The sequence below is a fragment of the Scyliorhinus canicula genome, chromosome 9 (assembly GCF_902713615.1).
Source record: "Scyliorhinus canicula chromosome 9, sScyCan1.1, whole genome shotgun sequence".
Taxonomy (NCBI): Eukaryota; Metazoa; Chordata; class Chondrichthyes; order Carcharhiniformes; family Scyliorhinidae; genus Scyliorhinus; species Scyliorhinus canicula.
The window spans coordinates 155,361,770-155,379,155 of NC_052154.1; the positions used below are offsets into that span (position 1 = coordinate 155,361,770).

General features: G+C 47.9%; 1 protein-coding gene across 2 annotated transcripts in view; it reads left to right on the forward strand.

Annotated features, from left to right (window-relative positions):
- The window catches only part of LOC119971812 (lymphatic vessel endothelial hyaluronic acid receptor 1-like), a 53,300-nt gene that overhangs the window by 3,019 nt on the left and 32,895 nt on the right, over positions 1 to 17,386 (forward strand). For both annotated transcript variants that reach the window (XM_038807986.1, XM_038807987.1), the window contains exons 2-3: positions 14,298 to 14,466; positions 16,795 to 16,934. In XM_038807986.1, the coding sequence (XP_038663914.1) occupies positions 14,298 to 14,466; positions 16,795 to 16,934 (309 nt within the window). The remainder of the gene's footprint in view (positions 1 to 14,297; positions 14,467 to 16,794; positions 16,935 to 17,386) is intronic.

The window sequence follows — 17,386 nt, forward strand, 5'->3', positions numbered from 1 at the left end:
AGAGAGAAATCCCACGACTTTGTGCCAGAGCCTGTGCCACCAGCAACCTCGGATTCTGACGGTTCGGGGTTCCCCAATCTGAAAAAAAAACCCCAGGAACCACCCGAGGACACCAGGACCACCCCCAACAGAACAAAACCCTCACCATGGAACCCCACCCCAACCCCAACAGAAGCCCCCCTCTCCCCCTCCTCCCCAGGCACTGGCCCCTGGCACTGCACTTGACCGTGCCCTCTGGATCAGGAGGCACTGCCAGGGTTCTGCTGGGCATGACTCTCCCCCTTCTGGGGGCTGTACATAACTATTCGGCCCCTGGCAGATTCTGTTCGACAGCTCCCAATTTGTCAAAACCTGTTGTAAACCTTGCTGACTTAACGTCACGCTGGCGGGCTGGGGGCAGCGGGAATTCCCTATGTGGGGAGATCATACAGTGGGGAGGCCCACTAAATGGATACTAATTTATGCTAATGGAGTTCCCAATCCTTCATGGTGGGAACCCCATTACATTATTGGCAGAGGGTGGGGACAATCTCAATGGGAAATTCCTCCAGTGTAAAAGCCGTTTTGGGACTCCCGTTGGATTCTCTGTCTCCTTCAGCCTTCCCGCCGGCTGAAAACGGGGGGAGAAAATCCCCCCCCCCGAAGATCTGGACTCATATTTTTAGACATTTAAAAAAACAGAAACTGTAACTGCCCACTGAATAATAATGAATATAATTCCAAAGTTCAAATAAGGAAAGAATACAAAGCTAGGAATTGTAATTAACGTCCTTTACTTACTTGCAAGGAATGCTCCATCGGCCTCTATTGTTCATCTAAATAGTAAGAAGTCTTACAACATCAGGTTAAAGTCCAACAGGTTTATTTGGAATCACTAGCTTTCGGAGCACTGCTCCTTCATCGGCTACTTTCCAAAAACTAGTGATTCCAAATAAACCTGTTGGACTTTAACCTGTAAGACTTTTTACTGTGCCTACCCCAGTACAATGCTGGCATCCCCACATCGTCATCAAACAATACAAAGGACATAAGCGATAAGCAGAACCGATGTTGAAGGAATAGTTCATGTCTTGTACTAGAGTTTTTAACTGAGTCGAGAGCTAGCCAGTGTTTATACGAGGGTTGAATGTAACCCCCCCATAACTTCTCTACCCGAGCAGTGCTTGGTATTAATTGTAGATAAGTTGTGTTTAATTACATGCAGGCGAGAGAGTTAACTGGGTTTTCACTTGAGCGCATATAAAGAAATTCTTATTGTAACTGTGGGCTGGTTGAGTTAGGAAGCGTATGCTTGTAATGTTTTTTTTTTATTTTTTATAAATTTAGATTACCCAATTATTTTTTCCAATTAAGGGGCAATTTAGCATGGCCAATCCACCTACTCTGCACATTTTTGGGTTGTGGGGGCGAAACCCACGCAGACACGGGGAGAATGTGCAAACTCCACACGGACAGTGACCCAGAGCCAGGATCGAACCTGGGACCTCAGCGCCGTGAGGCGGATGTGCTAACCACTAGGCCATGCTTGTAATGTTTCACTGTAAGTCAATGTAAGACTGAGTAAAGATTGGCGCCAGTCGCATCATTCGGCAGCTGTCTACCTGGAAATTTAACACCTGATACAGAAAGTATGGAGCATGAGGGAGGAATCAGAGCAGCATTCTGCATATGGGATCCAGGCCCACTTTCATTTCATTCATTTGATGCACTTTATCATCTTTGCAAGCACATATTGGGTCAGCATGTTAAGCTTTTGCCCCAGGTAGGCAATAATCTCATCAAAATGCAAAGACCAGAATCTGATGTCTTTCAGATCCTTTTGAGCTTGTTAATCAGAATATTTTCTACACGGTAACATTAAAAGGCAATCTTTCAGATTTATTATAGCAGTGACAGCTACATTCACAGTACTTTATACATTAAAAATAAATTTTAAGAAAACTGTATTCAATTTTAAAAATAATTTTATTGCTGCTCTGTTTCATCAATTAGCAAAGTGGAGGGGTCACATGATGTTAGCACGGAGCGGCTGTGTTTTCGCAAGCTCTGGCTCTGTAGGCCTTTTAATCCTTTATTTTATCCTAGTGCATATTTCCTAATTATCTTTTTTTTTGGAATATCTGTCTTGTACGATGCCCCTGGTCGATCCTGACTGGGGTTTTGTGATGAGGAGCCGGATTGAATTGTAGAGAATCCTCATTTGATGGTGGGATTGGGTGGGGCCCACCTTGCAGTGGCGTCGTTGTTGGTGAGCGGATCATCACCTCGCCGGTGCTATGCGCACCGGGATGATGGCCGCCATTGAGAATGTTATTCCAGATGTGGATCTCGGTTCCATCTTTCAGGTCTTTGGGTCTCATTTTGAGGAATTGTGAGGTATCCTTGGGAGAATGGTAGAGGTGCAGGAGAGGATCCTTGTATTTGATACGGAACTTTCCCCGGTGAGGGTCCGCCTTCAATTCTTTGAGATCCTGCTGCATGGTGTGTCGTCTGTCCTGACCAACTCGGGAAGTGGGGGCCGGACAAGGAGCCCAGTCCCTGGCGAGAAATGGGAAGTGAGTTCCCGATTGAGATTTAAAATTGGCTGCCATGCTTTAGCAATCTTGATCCAAGGTTGGGCATATTGGGTTTGATGGAGGACAGTGTAGTCTTCGAGGCCTGGGATCAGTTGTAACACCCTTTTAGAGTTGGGGTTCTTGCGTATTTTTGTTGTGTGTTTCTTTTTCTTTAGGGGTGGGTATAAAGAATCCATGATTGGTTCCTGCATGGGTGCAGATCGGTCTGGTATCTGAGGATAGGAGTTGCGGTGCGTCATTTGTGTCTCTGGCCCTGCTGGAGTTAAGGGAGAACATAGAATGAAAAATTTATCCTTAACTCTTGTGGCAGTTGTAAGCATTCGCTGTGTGGGAAGGTGCACACCGTTTTACCATGTTTTCATGGCCTTACCCTGTTTCTCCCTCATTCTCGAGTTGGGCTTATAAAGGCATCAAGTTATGTCCAATGATTGTATTAAGCTTGTTTTACTGCTGTTCCCCTCTGCACCCGTGTATGCTGAGCCGTTTATTTTTCTTGCTGTGCTGTATCGTTCTTGTGGTTTTGTTGCATTGTTTGTTATAATGTAAAACCTCAATAAATATATTTTAAAAATCAATTTGCGAAGTTAAATTCTTCGATCATTATTTTGGACCCATGAAAGAACTTAGGGGTCCATGTGCAGGAATCATTCCAAGCTGGTGGACGGCTGGCATGAAAATTATTGAAAAGGCTGCTGGAATGTTGTTTTTTATTTCATGATGATCTGGATTCAAAGAGTTTAAAGTTATGTTATGTACAGTGCTTTGGACAGACTCCCGGGGCGGGATTTTATTCCAGTGGGATTTTACGGTCCAGCCAATGGACCTCTGTGCGGTTCGTGGCATTTCACACCTTTTGAGGTGTTCAAAGTATTAAACAGATTTGGCAGGGTAGAGAGAAGCTATTTCCTCTGGTGCAGGAAATGGGAGAGGCCAGAAAAGAGGGCATAGCATTAAAACTAGAGCCGGGGCGTTTAGGGTGATGTCAGGAAGCACAAAAGGAATTGAAACCTGGCACCTTCATCCTCAAAAAAGCTGTTGAGGCAAATAAAAAATGTTAAATGTGAGTTTGATAGATTTTTGTTGGGGTGAACATTCTATACATTCTATAAATCCCTCCTCAAGGCTGCCTTGACCGACCTGTTTAAACCAATCAACATGTAGATTAAAATCCCCCATGATAACTGCTGTATTATTTCTACATGCATCAGTTATTTCTTTGTTTATTGCTTGCCTTACCGTAATGTTACTATTTGGTGGCCTATAGACTACTCCTATCAGTGACTTTTTCGCCTTACTATTCCTGATTTCCACCCAAATGGATTGAACCTCCATAGGACCGATATCATCCCTCACTACTGCCCGGATGTAATCCATAAATAACAGAGCTACACCACCTCCCTTACCATCAACTCTGTCCTTCCGAATAGTTTGATACCCTTGGATATTTAGCTCCCAGTCGTGACCATCCTTTAACCATGTTTCAGTAATGGCCACAAAATCATAGTCATTCACGATGATTTGGGCCATCAACTCATTTACCTTATTCTAAATACTATGAGCATTCAGGTAAAGTACCCTTATGTTGGCTTTTATACCTCCGTTTTGAATCTTAACACCTCTATCAGTAACTTCCCCTAAGTTATTTTTCCTTTTAACTTTTCTCCGAATTTTCCTTATTCTAGAACCCATATCTTGATGTAATAACCTGGTGCTTCGCTTTCCATTTATGTTTATACTTCCCGTTTTATTCCTCTCAGTATTACTGGGCCTATTAACCGAGCTCTCCTCGGTCACTGTACCCTGTACTGTGGCCCTTTTTGATTTTTGCCTATGGCTTCTCTGCCTTACACTTTCCCCCTTACTGCCTTTTGTTTCTGTCCCCGTCTTACTTCCCTCTAACTTCCTGCATCGGTTCCCAACCCTCTGCCACATTAGTTTAAACCCTCCCCAACAGCATTAGCAAACCCCCCCCCCCCCCCCCCCCAGGATATTGGCTCCAGTCCTACCCAGGTGCAGAGCATCCTGTTTGTACTGGTCCCACCTCCCCATGAACCGGTTCCAATGCCCCAGGAATTTGAATCCCTCCCTCTTGCACCATCTTTCGAGCCACGCATTCATCCGATCTATCCTGACATTCCTACTCTGACTAGCGCGTGACACTGGTAGCAATCCTGAGATTACTACCTTTGAGGTTCTACTTTTTATTTTAACTCCTAACGCCCTGAATTCAGCTTGTAGGGCCTCATCCCAATTTTTACCTATAACGTTGGTGCCTATATGCACCATGACAGCTGGCTGTTCACACCGTTCCCCCCCCCCCCCCCCCCCCCGTATGTCCTGCAGCCGCTCCGAGACAACCTTGACCCTTGCACCAGGGAGGCAACATACCATCCTGGAGTCTCGATTGCATCCGCAGAACCGCCTGTCTATTCCCCTTATGACTGAGTCCCCTATCACTATAGCCCTGCCATTCTTCTTCCTGCCCTCCTGCGCAGCAAAGCCAGCCACGGTGCCATGAACCTGGTTGCTGCTGCTTTCCCCTGGTGAACCATCTCCCTCAACAGTATCTAAAGTGGTATATCTGTTTGGCAGGGAGGTGACCACAGGGGACACCTGCACTGCCTTCCTACTCTTGCTCTGTCTTTTGGTCACCCATTTTCTATCTCCCTCACTACTTTTCACCTGCAGTGGACCAACTCAGCGAACGTGCTATCCACGATGTCCTCAGCATCGCTGATTCAAGTACCACCCTTCTTCAGAGTAAACAAGAGGGGGAGATATGGAGGGCTGTATACTTTATAAGATGGGCCGCACGGTAGCACAGTGGTTAGCACGGTTGCTTCACAGCACCAGGGACCTGGGTTCAATTCCTGGCTTGGGTCACTGTTTGTGTGGAGTCTACACGTTCTCCCTGTGACTGTGTGGGTTTCCTCCGGGTGCTCCAGTTTCCTCCGACAAGTCCAAAAGACGTGCTTGTTAGGTGAATTGGGCATTCTGAATTATCCCTCCGTGTACCCAAACAGGCGCCAGAATGTGGCAACTAGGGGCTTTTCACAGTAACTTCATTGCAGTGTTAATGTAAGCCTACTTATGACACTAATAAAGATTATTATTATTATGCGGTGGAGCATCTGGAGCATATTAGAAGGTCAGTGAGAGGTAAACTTTTAAAATGTCTTGACTTCGCCTCTGTGAGCTCCTGAATCATAGAATCATAGAATTTACAGTGCAGAAGGAGGCCATTCGGCCCATCGAGTCTGAACCAGCCCTTACAAAGAGCACCCTACTCAAGCCCACGTCTCTACCCTATCGCCATAACCCCGTAACCCCCACTTAAGCTTTTTGGACACTAAGGGCAATTTATCATGGCCAATCCACCTAACCCGCACATCTTTGGGCTGTGGGAGGAAACCGGAGCACCCGGAGGAAACCCACGCAGACATGGGGAGAACGTGCAAACTCCACACAGACAGTGACCCAAGCCAGGAATCGAACTTGGGGCCCTGGAGCTGTGAAGCAACGTGCTAACCACTGTGCTACTGTGCTGCCCCTGAAGCGGTCCCTCGATTTTTTTTTTGTGCCTTCCAGAATGAACATTTGCCATTTTGGTCAGTCACTAGCTAGGCACTCTTATGAGTTACTGGGGGTGTGTTATCCCTTCAGAGATGACATCCCTAAAGTTTTTCTGTTGTCCTCCTTGGAATTTCCCGCTCCAACTGAATTCCAAGTCGAACAGTTGCCTCAGGAGTCTGGTGTCAGGTATCCAAACAACATGTCTTGACCGTGGTATAAAGGGTTAACAGGTGGATATGCCAATGTATGAGGATGACATATCAATGACATCATGTGTTAAGTCTCTCTCTCTCCAGAAAGAGAGATAGGTTGGAATCATGCCTCGGAGCAACTTGCCTACTCTGTAACCTGTTTAGATATAGTACTAATAAACAGGTGTTAAACACATACCTACCGTCTGTCTACTAACCAAGTACCATGCCTAGAGTGCTATTGAAGGAACCACAGAATGAAGAAACATTTGACAGCTGCTGATGAAAAATCAGGGAAGAAGGAGGCACACTGGTGAGGTAGCGATGGCCGTCTCTGGTGAGCGAGTCCATGCTCTTGCCCCACTCATTTGACTGCTTTGAGGCCCACAGAGAAGCCAGCAGTGGGAGTTATGGAAATGCCATTTTCTTTGGTCCAGGCCTTTGTGAAGAGGATCAAAATGATTCAAATTAATTAATTTCTGTGGTAGGTCGAGTAGCAGATGATGTTTTCCTAAAGCAAAGGATGCATGAGTCCACCGCAGACTTCAAATCCATTCTAAAGCCTTTCACGATTTTTTTAGCCTGAAGCAAAATTTAGTAATTAAACAAGCACATTTCACCCAGCGGCCACAATGAGCTGGCGAATCGACTGAATTATTTTTAATAATTATCATCCTATGTATCATCGATGAAGGGCAGGCTACTCCATGATCACATAGTTGCGTGAGTCCGGGATGAAAAACTCTTGAGTTTCTGCAGACCAAAGGTGACCTTACTTTGGATCAAACGGTCCAATTTGCTGGGCAGGTCAAGCTTAGAGAGTTTAACTGGGTTGTAATTCAATGTATCTCTGAGGCTTCAATGACTGGGTAGGCACACGGGCAGTGGTCTCACCCACACAAATGCCTGCCAAACTAAACAAAAGGGCATGAAAGAAAACCTGGCATGCATGCCAGGATTGCCCAGCAAGGAGAAGGGAATGGTTCCAGTGCGGCAAATCTGGACATTTCAAGTGCTTCTGCAAATCCAATAAGTCAAATGTCAAATATAAGGAGCTATTTCTGAAACACATTCCATCTAAGAAATGGAAAGTCCAGACAACAATAGAATTTGATCTCCTCGGAGAAGTTGCCTTAATCCAGACAATTGGTCAGTTTCAATCCAGGTTCAAGGCTTCAGTACTACTTTCAGCATTGATACTGGCATTGCTGTTAACACATCAGCAGATGACCTTGACTGGCCACCGACCCTTCATTCATCAGACATCAAATTACAAGGTCCAGGTGGCAGGATTACTGTTCCTTTCCGTTATAAGGGGCAACAGATTGTTGATTCTCTCTATGTTCTTCACAATCAAAGTACCTCCTTATTGAGTGGAGATGTTGCCATACCTCTAGGAGTCTTAGAAAAACCAGTTGATGTTCATCATTTGAACCACAACCGCAATTAAATCTCCCCTTAATGTTCCCTTCTCTGATACCCTGAGGAGAACAAGCCTAGCTTCTCAAGTATCGCCACGCAACTAAAGTCCAACATCCCTGGTACCATGCCAGCAAATATTCTCAGTGCCCTCTTCAAGGTCTTGACATCATTCATAAAGTGTGGGGTCCAGAATTGAACACAATACTCTAGCTCAGGCCGAACCAGCGTGTTATAAAGGTTCAGATAACTTTCTTACTTTTGCAAAGGCAGAGGCAGATCTATACGGGGCTGTTTAGCTCACTGGGCTAAATTTCTGCCTTTGAAAGCAGACCAAGGCAGGCCAGCAGCACAGTTCGATTCCCGTAACAGCCTTCCCGAACAGGCGCCGGAACGTGGCGACTAGGGGCTTTTCACAGTAACTTCATTGAAGCCTACTCGTGACAATAAGAGATTTTCATTTTTTCATATGTCATGGGGTCCTGTGCTAAGCTTAATTTCCCCCCACCCCCACCCCAGGATTTGAAGAACGAAGCCCACATCTTGCACACTCTCTCTTCACCCCTCCCTTCACACACATTTCTCTCTTCACCTCGCCGCCCTCATATTTACTCTCTCTCCCTGTCACTGTAACTTATTTCCATCAACCAGAACACCCCAAACTCCATTTTGAAACCTTTCTTCATACCTCAAAACTGAACCCATTCTTAGAGCAAGTACAGCAAGTTGCCTGCAGCAATAGTTTGCTCAGCCAATGAAACATGATGATACAATGACTATTGATATGAATTGAGGGGTTGTTAGGACACTGACGTTCCTACCAGAAACAGTGGCAGCAATATAATCCATCATAACGTTTCATATCTGAAATGTTAGAAAAAAGAGAAGTATGAGGAATAGGACGACGTGGATAGTTCCCTCTGAGAGCTGTCCAGTTACAATGATGGCCACGTAGCTTCCTTCTGTGGTGTGAATATCTACAGTTCCCACTTGGAAATCGGATATCATCACAGGAGCTCTGCCACTGATTAAATCCATTACTTCCTAACATGTTGAGTAAGGAAGAAATTCTTGCCTGCACCCTCAACCATTTTTTCCCTGTCATACTATCTACTGAATAAGGTAACACACTCCAATTTCTGACCAACATAGCATAATTTCGGTATTGTGGTTATGGTTCAGATAGGATAAATGACAAAACTTCGATATTCTTAGAGGATTTGGCTTAACCCAAGTCTTGATTCTTATAAAATATTTATTATGTTGGGAAGCCAAAAGAGGTTGCAGCCCTGGTGCTGAGATCATATAATAGAGACCTGGACCGGGATTCGGAGAATCACCTGGGGGGGGGCGCGAGAATCCCATCACGCCACCCCGACGTCGGCTCGCCGATTCTCCGGCGCTGATTTTCGGGCGCCCGCGGGATCGCCGTCGAGCCAGTCGGGGGCCATTGAAAGCGCCCCCCCCCCGGCGATTCTCTGGGCCTCGATGGGCCTAGTGGCCGCCGAGTTCGGCTGAGTCCCACTAGCGTGGGTCACGTATGGTCCCACAGAGCGGGACGTGGAGATTTTGTCTGCGAGGGCCGTCCTGGAGGGGGGGAGGGGGGGCGGGAGGAACCGACCCTGGAGGGGTGCCTCCACGGTGGCCTGGCCCACGATCGCCGCCTACCGATCGGCCGGTGGGCTGGTTCCATGAGGGCCTATATACCTCCGCGCCGGGCCCCTGTAGGGCTCCGCCATATTGCCCGGGGGCCGGCGCGGAGACAGGAAACCACGCGCATGCATGAAGTCGTGCCGGCCATAGCGCGCAGGCGCGCACTCACGCTAGCCGTGCCGCGCCGGCTGGACGGCGGAGACCACTCCGGCGCCGACCTAGCCCCCTAGGAATGGGGGGCATACCTGATTATCAATTACCGTTGATGGAGGAGTCGTTGGCGCCGCTTTTCACGCCGGTGTCAGAACTTGGCCACGGGATTGGAGAATCCCGGCCGTGATTTGTTCCTGCTTGCGATAACACAAAAGGAAGAAAGGTCTTCACTGCATTACAATGGTACCTCCTAAAGTGGAGGCCGCTGTCAGGGTCGGCTCACTATTGAAGAAGCCTAGATACAAACGGCACACACACGCACTCATTCCTACTTCCGCACAATCAGCATTTTCCTATTGCTGGACCTGCATGCTTACTTTTAGCGACTGATGCATGAGGACACGAAGGTCTCGCTGACTATCCAGCTCTCTAAATTTACACCCATTCAAATATTTACAGCCATTAGAATCTTCTCCTTTCCGCTGAGGACCCGGGTTCGATCCCGGGCTCGGGTCACTATCTTGTGGAGTTTGCACATTCGCCCCTTGTCTGCGAGGGTTTCATCCCCATTACTGAAAGATGTGCAGGTTAGGTGGATTGGTTACGTTGGTATCAAGATACCCCTCAATACTTCCCCGGACCCTCCTACACACCTCCTCATCAGCCAGCATCCCCACATCCAGGCGCCAGAGCGGGCGCTGGTCCCGCGCCTCCCCCATCTCCAGATCAACCCAGTGCGGAGCATGGTCTGAAATCGCTATGGCCGAATACTCTGCATCCTGCACCTTCGGGATCAATCCCCTGCTCAGGATGAAAAAATCTATTCGGGAATAGACCCTATGGACATGGGAGAAAAAGGAATACTCCCACACTCTCGGCCTCCCAAACCTCCAGGGATCCACCCCTCCCATCTGGTCCATAAACCCCCTCAGCACTTTGGCCGCCGCCGGACTCCTACCCGTCCTTGAACTGGACCGGTCCAGTGGGGGATCCAGCACCGTGTTAAAGTCTCCCCCCATGATCAGGCCCCCTGCCTCCAGGTCTGGAATGCGGCCCAACAAGCGCCTCATGAAGCTGGCATCATCCCAATTCGGGGCATATACATTAACCAACACCACCTGCTCTCCCTGCAGCCTACCCTTCACCATAACAAACCTGCCCTCCTTGTCCGACACCACCTCAGCCGCCTCGAACGCCACCCTCTTCCCCACCAGAATCGCCAGCCCCCGGTTCTTCGCGTCCAATCCTGAGTGAAAAACCTGCCCCACCCACCCCTTCCTCAGACGAACCTGGTCCGCCGCCTTCAAGTGGGTCTCCTGGAGCATAGCCACGTCCGCCTTCAGCCCCTTCAGATGAGAAAATACCCTAGTTCATTTAACCGGCCCATTCAGCCCCCTCACGTTCCAGGTAATCAGCCGGATCAGAGGGCAACCTGCCCCTCTCCCCCGCCGGCTAGCCATAGCTTATCGACTGCTCGCCCCAGGCCAGCTCGCCCCGCCTGACCCGTTCCCCATGGCGATAACGCCTCTCCTCTACCCCCCCGGCCCACACCAGCTCCTTCCTGGCCATTCCAGCAGCAACCCGGTATCCGCCCCCCCCCCCCCCCCCACCCGCCCCCACCCAGGCTAGGACCCCTCCTAGCCGCGACGCACCCTCCATGGTACTTCCGTGAGTCAGCTGACTTCTGCTGATCCAGCAGCTCCTGCCAAAACCCATCTCCTCCCGGCATGGGGTCATCCCCCTCTTGCCACACCTCCTTGGCACCGCTTCAGCGCGGGAAAGAAAACCAGTAGAGGCCACGCCCCCACCTCCAGCTCCACCCCCTCTGCCCTGCAGCGCGGACAACCAGAGGAAAGCCCGCGCTTTCACACTGCCACACCCCACCCTTCTGACGCAGCTCCTCAAAATCCAGTTTCACCTCAACCTCCAGCCCCGTACAGAAGAGAACATATAAAGCACATACCCCCAACGTTCCCCACATACCCCACACCCATACCCAACAGACAAACCCACCCGGAAACAGAGCAAAAAGAAAACCAGCATAAAAAAAACACGTGTCAAAATTGAAGAACAGCAACAGCGAAAACAGCAACGGCCATAGTGTGTCCCCAGACCGTTAGTTCGAGTCCAGCTTCTCCGCCTGTACAAAGGCCCACGCCTCCTCCGGGGACTCGAAGTAGTGGTGCCGGTCCTTATATGTCACCCACAGACGCGCAGGCTGCAGCATTCCAAATCTGACCTGCTTGGCATGCAGCACCGCCTTCGTCCGGTTGAACCCGGCCCGCCGCTTTGCCACCTCCGCACTCCAGTCCTGGTAGATTCGCACGACCGAATTCTCCCACTTGCTGCTCCTCTCTTTCTTGGCCCATCGCAGCACACACTCCCGGTCACTAAATCGATGGAACCGCACCAGCACCACCCGCGGGGGTTCATTTGCCTTAGGCCTCCTGGCCACCACTCTGTGAGCTCCCTCAAGCTCCAGGGGCAAATGGAATGACCCCGCTCCCATCAACGAGCTCAACATCGTGGTCACGTACGACGGGAGATCCGACCCCTCCAGCCCCTCCGCCCGGCCCAGGATCCTCAAATTCTTTCGCCTCGTGCGAACGTCCAGCTCCTCCAAGTGGTCTTGCCACTATTTGTGAAGTGCCTCGTGCAACTCCAATTTCCCCACGAGAACCACGGCCTCCTCCTCCCACTCAGCGGCCTGCTGCTGCAACTCCCGAATGGACACCCCCTGGGCCGCCTGGGTCCCAAGCAGCTTGTTGGTAGTCGCATTCAGGGAGTCCAGCAACTCAGCCTTCAGCTCCGCAAAACAGCGCAGAAGAGAGGCTTGCTGCTCCTGCGTCCACTTCCACCAGTCCTCGGGTGTTCCGCCGGCCGCCATTTTGTCCTGCTTCCTCCGCTTTTCTTGGGGAGCTGCTGCAGCTTTTTCCTTTGCCCCACTCCGGGTGAGCACCATAAATTATGGGGAATGCTCCTCTAGACACCTTCCCCCACCGGGATTCGTCGAGACAGCGCCGTTTGGGGCCCTCAAATCGGCCCAAAAGTCCTTAAGTAGCGGGAGCTGCGGTGCGGCTTAGCACCGCATAGCCGCAACTGGAAGTCTCCAAAGCCGATTTTCTGACCGCTCCACTCCTAGTCCAGGCCATCCACCGGTGGAGAATCTGAGAAGGAGTGTTCCCACACGGGGAAAAGTCCAAACACCACCACTACGAGCCCTTAAAAGAGCCCCAAAGTCCGAAAATAGTGGGAGCCACTGAACGTGCGGCTTAGCTCCGCATCACCGCTACCGGAAGTCCGTCTCTGCTTCTTCAATGGCCTTGGTGAGATCTTTTCACAGTTCTTCCCTCTGCTGCTAGAATTCAGCTTTCATAAAGGCCCTCAAGTCAGCTTGAGACCTCTAAGCTGGCCCTTCCCCCGCTTGCATGCTTGCAGAGGCTTTTGTTTGCTGCTGCTTCAGACAAATCTTGCACTGTTTCTGAGGGTCTGATAACCAAGAAACATACTATTCCTGGGGGAAAGTACTCCTCGAACATTCACCTACGCCTTTTCATCGAAATTCCAACCCGTGTTGCTTAAAAAGGAGCTCTTTTCTGTAACCTTAGGCAGGAGCTGCCTCTGTGTGATCACTCACTCCATGATGCACACCGGAAGTCTCCGTGGATTGGTTACGTTAAAATTCCCTTAATTGGAAAAAAAATAATTGGGTACTCTAAATTTTAAAAGGAAATCTTCTCCTTTCATTCATTCTTCTCTGCTCTCCATGTCCTACCATCCGGTTTTGAGCTCAGGTCGTTGGTCCATCTCATAACTTGTTACATTTTAACGCAGGTATAAAGATGATACATATTTTTTTTTTTAACAAAGAAAGGCTTAACAACATGATAGGAATGCACAGACTAACAAAATACCTCACAGCAGGCGTTCCCAAACTGGTTGGAGCCTCGCAGGCTGTTTCCAACTCACCCAATCAGAGGCTGGATTCTCCAGAATTCAGCCTGTGATTGGTCAAGCTAGAAACAGCAGGAAACTCAAATTTGGAGATCAGGGTGAGCATGGAAGGAGGAGGGATGGAGCGGGGCCTGCACGAGTGAGTGGGGCCTACGGGATGGAGCAGGGAAGAATGGGGCATGCGAGAGGGAGCGGGAAAGAGTGGGGCTTAAGAATGCATTCTATCAAAGGAGCAGCAACACTCCTCCTATTGAAAATGACAGAAACTGGAAACAGCATGAAACTTACATTTTGGGATCAGGGTGAGCACGAAGGGCAGTTAGATGGTGAGAGCAAGGTCTGCGAGAGGGAGTGGGGAAGAGCAAGACCCAAGTACATTTCTTAATAAGAAAGCTTTTAAATTATAGTAAATGTGTACATATAAGAATTAGAAAAGACTTCTGTAAATTATGTTTATGTATGTTTGTACTTAGTACGTAAAAGCATTCATTTTTTTGTAGTTTGGCTGTTCTACAGATTAAGAATGTTTTTTAGGGGTTCCTCCAGTCCACTTGGGAGGTCAAAAGGGTTCCATGGCTGGAAAAGTTTGGGAAACCATGCCTAATTGAATGTGTTTCAGGGGATGCGGCAGGCCAGCCAAAAGTCCATAGATTTTCATTGAGACTGGAAAATCTTGGTGGTAGGCAGGGCCAGAAAATCCCAGCCTTTTGTTCCATTGAAATGTGTGGGCTTGAATCCCGTTCCTGTTCCATGTCTGATGATGTTCTTTCTGTTGCAGCTATTGAATATAGCAATTGTCGGATCTTGGGGGTTTTCCACATCCGTTTGGAAGATGAATACAAATTGTCACAGGCTCAAGCACGTAATGCCTGCAACAGCCTTGGGACACAGTTAGCAACAAGGTTACAGGTGGAATTGGCGCAAGGGCAAGGCTTCGAAAAGTGCAGGTGGGTGGCACCTTATCGTTTAATCATCATTCTTACCTTTCACCTGGCTGAAAGGTTAGTGAATCCTATTAGAGTTCACCTGAGGAAGGAGCGGTGCTCCGAAAGCTAGTGATTCGAAACAAACCTGTTGGACTTTAAGATGGTGTTGTAAAACTTCTTACAATCCGATTAGAAGCACAGGTTTATCCGACTACCGATATTAAAAGCAAAATACCGAGGATACTCGAGTTCTGCAATGAAAAGTGTTGGGAAAACTCAATCAGGTCTGGCACATCTGTGGATAGAGAAACAGAGTTATCCTTTAGAATCCAATATGATTGGCTGTGATCTTATCAGGTGGTGGAGCAGGCTCGAAGAGCCAGGTGGTCTACTTCTGCTCCTATTTTGTATGTCCGTATGATTCGTCTTCGGAACTGAGCCCGTTGTCTGAAATGTAAAATTTGTTACGACAACCTGGGCGAGCGTTGACCCGGAAATGCAACACAACTGAAGTAACAATAATTCTTAGAAAAATACCCAAATTCTTTGGCCCTTGGCTGATCAATAATTGCAGGAACCAGGTTTGTAAATGTAAACACAACTTTATTTATAAGTAATAAGAACTATAATGAAATATGCAACTGGTTAACTATTATCTAATTTCTAATTTCCCACTTTAATTTGCCCCCCACCCTCTACGCACACATGAGGTTTCCTGTGGAGACTAGCAGAGTGTTCTGTCTTGTAACTGATGAATTCCTCACTCCTCTCCATTGCTTGATTTCAAGTTGCATGTCCATTAATCATCCATAAATCAAAAATGATAACGGCAAAATAAAATAAAGGGGAAATAAGTGAATAAACAGGAAAGACCCTGACACTGTGCAAAGGATTATAGGGTTTCCACAGATGGTGCAATGGATTAACAAAGAGTCCAGTGCTAAGGGTGATTTGATAAGATGCTACATTAAACCACATCCTCCTTAATGTTCCAGTTGATGGTGGAGGGTGGCACGGTTATAATGGTTAGCACTGTTGCTTCACTGCGCCAAGGTCCCAGGTTCGAATCCCGGCTTGGGTCACTGTCTGTGCAGAGTCTGCACGTTCTCCCCGTGTCTGCGTGGGTTTCCCCCGGGCGCTCCGGTTTCCTTCCACAAGTCCCAAAAGACGTGCTTGTTAGGTGAATTGGCCATTCTGAACTCTCGCTCCGTACCTGAACAGGCGCCAGAGTGTGGCGACTAGGGGATTTTCATAGTAACTTCATTGCAGTGTTAATGTAAGCCTATTTTTGACAATAATAAATATTATTATTATTAAATCCCACTGACAGTTTACTCTGAATTCAGAATGAGGAAATATGGCCGGAGTGATGACCGGTTCAGAATTCTGAGATTCAGCTTCAACTATTTTGGAACAACATTTCCTTCATCCATCTTTGTGAATCCTCAACAAAATTATTTTGGTGGTCTCAACTCAGCTCCTATTGGTCACAAGTCCAAAGCATAGACCGATGATCCTTCCCCACACTTACCATTAATTGGTAAACAAATGCAGGTGTCGTAAAATGGTTGTGGGAATTTGGAATACAAATGTGTCTCCTGTTAGCCAGTTACGCTGTGTGATGCTGATAGATACCTCAAGACTTGCATTCTCCAACAGAAAAAAGAGAAGAAATAGGTTAGGGCAAAAAATTTCCGTCCGTTCACGTCAGCGGGATTCTCCGGACCCGCTGCAGTGAATGGGAAATTTGTCTGGATGCCAAATTCTCCGTCCTCGCTGACAGTGGAAGCGGGGCAGAGCCGCAACAGAGAATCCCAGCCAACTAACAGAACGTCTTTCATGGCCTCAGGATTTCCCAAAGTGTTTCGCAGCCAATTAAGTACTTTTTTTAAAAGTGCAGCTATGTTGTAATTTGGGTGACATGGCAAACAATTTGCACACAGCAAGTTCCCACAAACTGCAATGTGATCAATATTGACCAGGTAATTAGTTTTAGTGATGTTGATTGAAAGGACCGATGGAGCCTGATTTAATATCTTACCGAAATAATGATAGCTCTGCCAGCGCAGCACTTACTCAGTAATGACCCTCAAAAAGTGCCCCCCCCCGACATCATTGATCCCTCGGTGCTGTCCCTTCAACACGACCTCAGCACTACTACACCAACACTGCAGTGGTCACTCATTACTACACTGGGAGCCTCAACTTTATTATAGGTTCAAGTCTCGGTCACTGCCTCATTCCCTGAGCCTAATTCTCTGTTCTGTTCTCCTTCTTGCACAGATATTGATTCTTGAAGGTGTTCCTTTACAAAGTTTCACAGGGTTATTTTCTGTGTCTCTCCTCTAGGTTTGGTTGGGTGGATGACGGTTTTGTTGTTATTCCGAGAGTCAGTTCGAAGGAGCAGTGTGGAAAAAACACAACAGGCGTGTTGATCTGGAAAGTTGAATCTGACAAATTGTACGACGGTTATTGCTTCCAGAAAAATGGTAACTGGAGATCATTCAAACTAGAATTAGGATGTCCAATGAGCGAAGGGGGTTCAGTGACTATATTGTCACAGGCAGGGGGGAGGGGTTGATAAAAACAGCTCTGATTTTTCCTCTCACCACTGGTCCATAAACAGAAAGGTGTTTTGATTTTGTATCCCTCTTTACAAGCGGTGACATATTTCCCAACCCTTCAGTTTTAGAGCAATCCAATTTGCAATTAATAACCCCACAACAAACTCGAATTAGGATGAACTCAAAACGGTTAGTTTGCTGAAACATTCAAAAGGCAGGAGTGTCGCAAAGCCATCTCCACACACAGACAATAGCAAGAAGGATAGAGAAAAGAAGAATTTAGAATAGAGATGATAGGGAAAGTAAATATTGATTCACGTGGATTCCAGAGTCCACAATCAAAGTCCAAAGAGGTATTTCTTCACGGTTGGTAGGCT